This window comes from Lactuca virosa, chromosome 2 (genome assembly GCF_052849685.1).
Source record: "Lactuca virosa cultivar CGN04683 chromosome 2, Lactuca_virosa_CGN04683_v6, whole genome shotgun sequence".
Classification (NCBI taxonomy): Eukaryota; Viridiplantae; Streptophyta; class Magnoliopsida; order Asterales; family Asteraceae; genus Lactuca; species Lactuca virosa.
The window spans coordinates 45,008,696-45,017,933 of NC_136427.1; the positions used below are offsets into that span (position 1 = coordinate 45,008,696).

The window sequence follows — 9,238 nt, forward strand, 5'->3', positions numbered from 1 at the left end:
TGAGAAATCCATATCTCTCAAGTTCCTGATGAGTCCTACCGGATCTATGAATGCTTTGCATTTGGTAGGCCTAGGTTCGAGTTTGCTTGAGTTTTCTTGTCTAACATAAGTTTCACAACCCCAAACCTTCAAGTAAGATAAATATGGAGCTTTCCATGCCAAATCTCAAATAGTGTCATGTCTACCTTTTTAGTTGGTGCCATATTTAAAATACGAGCGGCGATGATTAAGACATAACTCCAAAATGATAAAGGGAGAGTACTTCTGCTCATCATATATCAAACCATATAAAGTAAGGCCTAATTTCTCCTCTCAGACTCACCATTAAGTTGTGGTGTTCAGGTGGAGTAAGTTGTGAGATAATCCCATGACTTTTCCACGTAAGAGGCTTCAACACCCTGACTGGACCGAGTCAGCCCAAAAGTCTGATAGAACCCAGTCATTAAGAAATCAAACATGGCTTAGGGGTCGTTTGATAGTTGCTAACTGGGTTAGAGTTGACTGAGTTAGAAGCTTATTAGGTCAGAATTTCTGACCGAGTTAACTTCTGACTGAAACTTGTTGTTTGATTTTACATCCGACTAAATGTGAAAAATGACTATATTACCCTCAAATAACATTTTCACCCTAAAACTACCGTTTTGATACATAAGAAAAGAAAATACACACATATACACAACACCCTAAAAATGCATTTAAAGTCTTAAGCTTTTGTCTTCATTCTTTTCTCTTACCCTAAAAAGATGCAAGTTGTTCTTCAAAGCTTGTTAATGAACTAGATTTCACATAGTCCTAATAACGTGCTATGAAAAAGGATGACTAATTGCCTATGAATTTGCTGCATAAAAAACACAATCATAACTTATAATAAACACAATAAATGATCCAAGAGCAAACAAAAACCTGCAAATAGGCCATAAAGGCTGATGAAGTAATTGATTTTCCCTCATGTGCTTTTGATGAAACCCACTCAAATGATTTATAATAAACACAATCAAGGATCAACAAAAACCGATTCAATGAATAAAAGGGAGCAGGAACATGGTTTTTTAATTTAATCGACATAACCAAACAGGAACAAACAACAATGCAGTCATGATTTCTTAATTTCGGACTCACCTGCAAAACATTAACTCATTGACTTTCAAATACAAAACTGATTTAAGTTTCAACATTAACCATATCGATCTTCTTCTATGTTTCTAGTTTTCTGTGGAAGCCAAAACTGAAAACTGATTTACGATACCTGAAATCGATCTTCAAATCCAAAACTGATTTAAGATACCTGAAATCGATCTTCCCTTCTAAACCAAGAACGAAGAAAGATAAAAGAAAGCGTATGATCGATTAAAGGAGACGAGCGCAAGGTGTCATTTGGGGCCGACTGAAGGCCAAAACTCGGTCAGGAGGTTTTGAGATGAGGACTGAATCCTCAGATTTCTTTGGACCGAGTTCGACGATAAACCACCCAAATCAAACACATCAACTTCTGATTGAGGACCGAGTCCCCCCTTTTGACTGGGTTAGCATCAATATCAAACAAACCCGTAGTTGAAGAATTTTAAAGGCTTGAAAGGGTGAAGCTTATATAGACAATTAATTATTTTGAACCTTGTCATATGTAATTGTGTCTTGCTTAACTATGATTGTTGATATCGACTGTGACCCATCTGTTATGTAATGTACATTTTTTTGTGTTGGGATTTTATTTTGATAAACTTAAAGATATTATTATAAATGCTCTATTTTCAATTATTTAAAAGATATAAGAAATGAGCTATTATATAATTCGATGTATGTGACAAAAAAAGACCGAAATACAAGTTTTTTCCATATTAAAATTACAAAAAAAATGTCTTACAAGTAAATCCAATTCGGTCTTTTACCCATTTTAAATTTTAGGATTTTAAACCTTTAAAATTATGAACTTCCATCAGAAATTACAATGGCCGCCATGCCCAACAACGTTCGTTGGAGGGTATCACATATCTCCGAAAGTTAAAGATTCCACTGCTGTCTGTTTGTTACTTGCGGTTTACAAACACTGATACACACAATGTTATAAAACAAAATAGTACTATACACATTTCTTGTATCGTGTCTCTCTCTCTTTCTCACCATGGCTGCCAGTTTAACGACCCTCCAATTTCCCTCCCCATATCTCAAAAATCACCACTCTCATACCAACAAATTTAAGCTCAAATCTCCAGCGATTCCCAAATCATATGGTGGGTTTTCTTTCAGTTTGATTGTTATTGTTCTTTGTTGCAAAGGGAGATTTGATTGTGGAACATGGGTTTTATTTTGTTTTTGTTCTATCGAAGTTGACTTCGATTGATTAGGATCCGAAGATTGCTTTTTGACATGGGATTTTGTATGAATTTTTCCGCAGGGAGTTCACGAAGCTGTGGGATTAAATGCTCGTATTCAAATGGGAGAAAACCCGATTCGAGTAATGAAGAAAAGAGTGGCAAGAGCTTGGAGGCGCTACGAGAAGAGAAACGGCGTGCTGAGTTATCGGCTCGAATTGCTTCAGGCGAATTCACAGTTGAAAAGCCCAGGTATATTAATGTTCAAAATCAAACAATTTCACCTCGATGATATCGGAAAATGTTTCTTGATTAGTTCAATGTCGTTTCGTCTGTTAAAGAACAAATTAGGGGTGTTTGGATGTGCGATTTTGAAGCTTGAATGTGATTATGTGATTCCGAATCATCTAAATTAGATTAAGAAAAGGAAATAGAAAAAGAAAAACCATTTGGAAGATTGTATACTCCATTACCAGAAAGGCGAGAGTTTAACTTTTGAGTCAAATCATTTACTTACCGAAAGTCAAAATTGGCATGAATTTTTGAAGCTTTTAGTAAATTAAAGAGTACATTGCATTGAAGATTAAGAACATTACATATGTATATGTTTTGAATTTGTTTTGTAATCGGTTTGACCCTGGAAGTCAAACTGTCGCTACAGATGAATGTATGTTAATATTGATTCTTGTTGTTTCATGGGAGAGCAGTTTTGGATCATTATTGGTGAACAGTTTGACAAAATTGGGGTTGCCTTCAGAGTTCATTGAATCTTTATCTCAATTCATAGATTTGGGTGGAAACTATCCAAAGATTCCAGAGGCAAAAGGGGCAATAAGTGCCATTCGAAGTGAAGCATTTTTCATCCCTTTATATGAGCTTTTTCTTACATATGGTGGAATTTTTAGGTTGACATTTGGTCCCAAGGTTTGACCCTTTCCATTTTTATACTCCTTTTATCTTACAAACAGACCACGTTTGTTTGTTACTCGAGACACCGGACAAACTTTCTAGGACTATTTTCTATGATGAGGATAAGGAGGGCATTTATGCCATTTTCATTATGGGAAATCGGGAGTGAACCCTTGTTTCAACTTTTTGAGTAGGACAAAAAAGTACAGTTTTGTCTCATTCACAGTGTGGTCTGGGTCCCACATTTTTGGATAGGACAAAAAAGTACTTTTTGCAAGACAAAAAAGTACAAGTTTTGTTCCCCTTTTTTAGGTGGGCCAAAAAGTACAACTTTTTTTCCAGTCCGGTGCACACCAAACACAGTATAGTTCTATACTGTCCTATGATATCTAAAAGATGTGGGAATGTTGATTAAATTGTCCTTTATTTTGCAGTCTTTTGTGATAGTATCCGATCCAAACATTGCAAAACGCATATTGAAAGACAATTCAAAGGCATATTCAAAAGTAAGTGTAAATGTTTAAGCCACTATATCTTCTTAACAAACAAAGAAAATGAATTTTATATGATATTAACTTATTTAAACTTGATTATTGATAATTGATGTTTAGGGTATATTAGCCGAAATCCTAGAATTTGTAATGGGAACAGGATTAATTCCGGCTGATGGAGAAATTTGGCGAGTTAGAAGAAGAGTTATAGTTCCAGCATTACATCTAAAGGTATCATTGTCACATATTTCATTATTATTATTTAGGATTAAATACAACAAAATAGCAGTGTATTTGACTATTTTCATTGGTTTGTTTATTATAGCATTGTACTTTCAATTCTTCCTATTACATCATTGTACTTTGAAAAATCTACATTGGTCTAATAAGAAAAGAATTGAAAGTACAATGTTGTAAAGTTTTACAAGATTGATCCCTCAACAATGAAATGTAACCCAAATTGACCCCTTTTTGTATGAATAGTTGAAATGAGACCTATAATATCGATATCTATAATTTTGTTTTTTAAAGTAATCAATTGTATTGACTTCAACTTTAAATGACTTTCAAGTGTAGTATGTAGCAGCAATGATTGGCTTGTTTGGAGAAGCTACTAATCGCCTTTGCAAAAAACTTGATGATGCTGCATATAATGGAGAGGATGTGGAAATGGAATCACTTTTTTCACGTTTGACATTAGACATTATTGGGAAAGCAGTATTTAATTATGATTTTGATTCGTTGACAAAAGATAATGGAATCGTAGAGGTAAATTAATGTTTCACTTTAATAAATGTCTATAGTACTCCCTTAAGGCCCCTTTTGTTTCCATTCCATGACATGACATGACAATATTGAGTTTCGTATATCATGACATGTCATGATATGATATGACATGACAATAACAATACTGTGTTTGGCATGTATTGAACTGACTTAGACCCATGTCAATGAGATAAATAATTACTTCTTGGCATGTTTGACATGATATGACATGACAATATTTTGTCTGACATGTATTGGACTGAGTGTTAGAATGATGTCAATGAGACAAATAATTAATTCTTTGCACACTTGACATGACATGACATGACATGATATGACATGACATGACATGGCATGATATGATATGACAATACTGTGTTTGGCATGTATTGAACTGACTTAGACATCGTGATGGGGAATGAAATAAGCAATCAACACAGAAAATAATGGAAGATAGAAGATAGGGAAGTGATATGACATGACATGGCATGTTTGACATGATATGACATGGCATGGCATGTTTGACATGGCATGATATGACATGATAATACTGTATTTGACATGTATTGATCTGAGACATATATTGATATCAATGAGACAAATAATTAATTCTTGGCTTACCAAAAAAGGTGGGACAGAGACTCGTTGTTGATCTTTCATGTGTGAAAAGACATGAATGCCCTTCTCATCTTCATAACTGAAAATAGCCTAGAAAGCTTTATCCAGTCCTATTAGTGTAACAAATGCAACCTAAGTTATGATTTCTTTTTTTTTTTTTTTTTTTTTTTTTTTTTTTTTTGCTAATGTGACATGATTGTCAGGCAGTATACACGGTTTTGCGAGAAGCAGAGGATCGAAGCATCTCACCTATTCCAACATGGGAAATTCCAATATGGAAAGATATCTCACCAAGGCAAAAGAAAGTCAATGAAGCCCTTAAACTAATCAACACAACTCTCGATGATCTAATTGCAATATGCAAGGTGAAAAAAAGAAAACCATTCATCTTCATTCTATTTCATATTCACAAATTACACTTCTACCCTTCCATCTTAACCTCACACCATATACACACACACACACACACACAGAGAATGGTTGATGAAGAAGATGTAGACTTCAATGAGGAATACATGAACGAAAATGATCCAAGTATTCTCCATTTTCTATTGGCAGGAGGAGACGATGTATGAGTTTTATACTTATTTCTATAAATTATTTAATGTGTTACAACTTTGATAATATTATTGCAACTTATATATATATATTTTTTTTTATATTTAGGTATCAAGCAAGCAACTTAGGGATGATTTGATGACAATGCTTATTGCAGGACATGAGACAACTGCTGCTGTATTAACATGGACTTTTTATCTTCTTTCAAAGGTACCTTAAATTTATGTCCCAAAAGAATAATACATTATATATATATATATATATATATATATATATATATATATATATATATATATATATATATATATATATATATGATTTAGAAGCAATTTCAAGACAACAATTAAAAAAATTAAAACTTTATGATAAAGTTATATTTATTGGTGCTTCAATTATGTTGTAGGAACCTAGTGTCATGTCCAAGCTTCAAAACGAGGTTAGTTCCACACACACACATACACACACACACACAATACAATTAGACTTATGGATTTAATTTAATGATTTGCAAAATTAATTTTGATTTTTCAAAATGATATCGTTGTTAGGTTGATGCGGTTTTAGGTGATAGATTTCCAACCATTGAAGACATGAAGAAACTTAAATATACAACTCGAGTGATCAACGAGGTAAGAAAAATAGAAAAAAAAAACATCTTTATGTTGTGGGGCCCGAAAATTTTACATTTATACCCTTACGCATTCAATTTGTATGTTTTGTAGTCGTTGAGGCTCTACCCTCAACCACCTGTTTTGATACGTCGTTCCCTTGAAGATGATGTTCTTGACAAGTATCCGATTAAAAGGTTGAATCATATAACATTTTGGCTATTAAATTATATTACTTAATTTGTTTATTGACTACAAATAGGTTTGGAAATCATTAAAAAAAATTATTTGTTTATTGATAGGGGTGAAGACTTCTTTATTTCAGTTTGGAATCTCCATCGATCTCCTAGACATTGGGAAGATGCAGATAAATTTAACCCTGAAAGATGGCCTTTAGATGGACCGAATCCCAATGAGACAAATCAAAATTTTAGGTATTTTAAAAATCGTCATAAATGGTTAATTTTTTTTTTTAATTTGTTATGATATAAAGTGTTCACGTGAAGTAAAATGATATGATTGGGTAATTATTAAGCGGTGATATTTTTTTCAGTTACTTGCCATTTGGTGGTGGACCAAGGAAATGTGTTGGTGACATGTTTGCTTCATTTGAGGTAATTATTTAAAGAGTAAATTACACGATTGGTCCCTATGATTTGGGGTAATTTGCGCATTTGGTCCCTAGCTTATTTTTTTAACTCGAAAGGTCCCTACAGTTTGTTTTTGTTACATGTTTGGTCCTTACTGTTTGTTTTTGTTATCCACTTGGTCCCTGTCTTAACTAAAAAGACTATTATTTAAATAGAAAAAAATGGTGGGATAGGTAAGGGAATGTAAGGTAAGGTGAGGGGGTGGGGTTGGGGTTTGTTTATTTAAATAAATTAAAAAATCAAGGGTAAAATAGTCTTTTTAGGTAAGACAGGGACCAAACGCGTAACAAAACAAACAGTACGGACCTTTCGAGTTAAAAAAATAAGTTAGGGACCAAACATGCAAATTACCCTAAACCATAGGGACCATTCGTGTAATTTACTCTTATTTAAATATACATGTCTCAAAAATGAAAGAAAAAAATGGAAATCAAAAATCATAATTTTTATAAAAAGGCTCAAATAAAAAAAAAAAAAACGAATTCTATTTTTGTTAATTAAATAAACGTATACTTGTAGGCAATAGTTGCAGTTGCGATGCTTGTCCGTAGATTTAACTTTCAAATGGCACTAGGAGCACCACCCGTAAGTTAATTTTTCTATATTTTATTAATTTATAAATTTTCCTTCATTTTTTTTTTTCTTTCATTTGGTCGAAAAAATATTTTTGTTTTTTTTTAGGTGAAAATGACGACAGGAGCAACAATTCACACAACAGAAGGTCTAAACATGACAGTAACACGAAGAATGCAGCCGCCAATTGTTCCTATGCTCGACAATCAAAAATTAGAAAAAATGGAATCTTCCACAAACATTCCAAAAGCTGATCCGGTAGTTAGTTAAAGTTTTAAACAAAATACAAAAAAGAAAAATGAAAAAGAAAAGATATAATATGCCATGTTGGCGTTCGTTGACCACTCCCATGATTTAAGGTGACACGAATTTGAAGTACATATTTTAGTAGAACGGTTTTGTTGTAAAGGGTGAGTGGAGATTTCTATTTTTATAGTTTATATATGTAATACGACATTTTTAACTATTCATACATGTATGTATATGTAAAGTACTCATTGCATGCACATTGATAATGTTGTCAAAAGTAAAATTGTATGTTTATACGATATAAGGCATGTGCTATGCATGGTTTTAATAAGGGAAAAGTGCGGGAAATAGTGAGATTTTCTACACATTTCTTTATTCATATTTTGTGGGAGGAATTCAAGTAGATTTTCTACATATTTCTTTAGATTTGTTTTATACTTATGTATTTCAAGAGCATCAAAATATGCACCCCGCTCATCCCCTCCCCTTCTGGGCACCACTCACTCCACTGTTTAGTGGAGAAGACTCTCCCTTCCTCATCGTCATAACCTTCAAATTCTTTATGATTCATTTTTCACATTTTGATTTTATGATTCGTCTTTTTGGTTTTGATTTTGTGATTCGTCTTTTTTTTTTGTGGCAAAAGGACAAAGTGGGCAAGAAAATCAAATCATATGGATCAAACGTGTTGGACTCCAATAGTTGTTATGAATCAACATGTTTTGAAAAATCATATAGACTAATCATGTGCTTTTGTCAATAATTTATGTTTTTTAATGTATTTTAATTGATATTAAACTTGGGAACACCAATATGGTTTTTGTTTTTTTTGTTTTCATCCATGACGGGATCAAATAAAAAATTGAATGAGTCAAATTTAAACTTGTTTATTTTGAAAAAGAAAAGATAAATACCAAAGGATTAAACATAAAAAGGTGAAAATATAAATACCAAATGTAGGAAATTGAAGTGATATTTGCATGAATTATATAACACCCGTTTTCCAGAATGGATCAGCTGGTGACCTGAAGGAATCAAATGAATGGTTTTTATGGAAAAACATTTGCCACAACGTGGTGCATGGATGCCCACGACGTGACATGGCTTTTGTGATCGCACTTTTCTGGTAAGCACCACGACGTGGTTGGTGGTGTGTCACGACGTGGTGGCAGTATCAGCCAAGCCCATGATCTTTTAGAGTTTCTTCCATATTTAAAGCATCTAACTTCAAAATTAGGGCATCCTCTTCAGCCACCAACCCTCCTAAATGAAACCATAACCCCCTTTGATGTTTCTTGTTGTATTCTTGGTGTTCTTGGGTTTGAAGCCTTGGATTGCACTTTGGGAAGAAGAAGGTGTGCTTGCTAGTTAGAAGAGTGTATCTACTTCAGATCTTGCATCTCTTGCATCTTATGGAGCTTGGGAAGGTATAAAGCTTCCACCTTTATCATCCTCTTCTTTACTTTCATGTCATGAAGTCCCTTGAAGAAATGATTTTGGAGTTTTGG

The 9,238-nt window shown here is 33.4% G+C and overlaps 1 protein-coding gene across 1 annotated transcript; it reads left to right on the plus strand.

Annotated features, from left to right (window-relative positions):
- Positions 1-1,980: 1,980 nt before the first annotated feature.
- Positions 1,981-8,034, plus strand: CYP97A3 (cytochrome P450, family 97, subfamily A, polypeptide 3). The gene is made up of 16 exons (XM_079077981.1): positions 1,981-2,228; positions 2,393-2,561; positions 3,017-3,233; positions 3,653-3,724; positions 3,830-3,940; positions 4,286-4,477; positions 5,296-5,457; positions 5,566-5,661; positions 5,759-5,860; positions 6,054-6,086; positions 6,199-6,279; positions 6,373-6,455; positions 6,561-6,692; positions 6,812-6,872; positions 7,428-7,493; positions 7,590-8,034. Exons 1-16 carry the CDS (start codon positions 2,120-2,122, stop codon positions 7,749-7,751), a joined length of 1,848 nt encoding a protein of 615 aa, XP_078934107.1. The 5' UTR covers positions 1,981-2,119; the 3' UTR covers positions 7,752-8,034.
- The last annotated feature ends 1,204 nt before the right edge of the window (positions 8,035-9,238 follow it).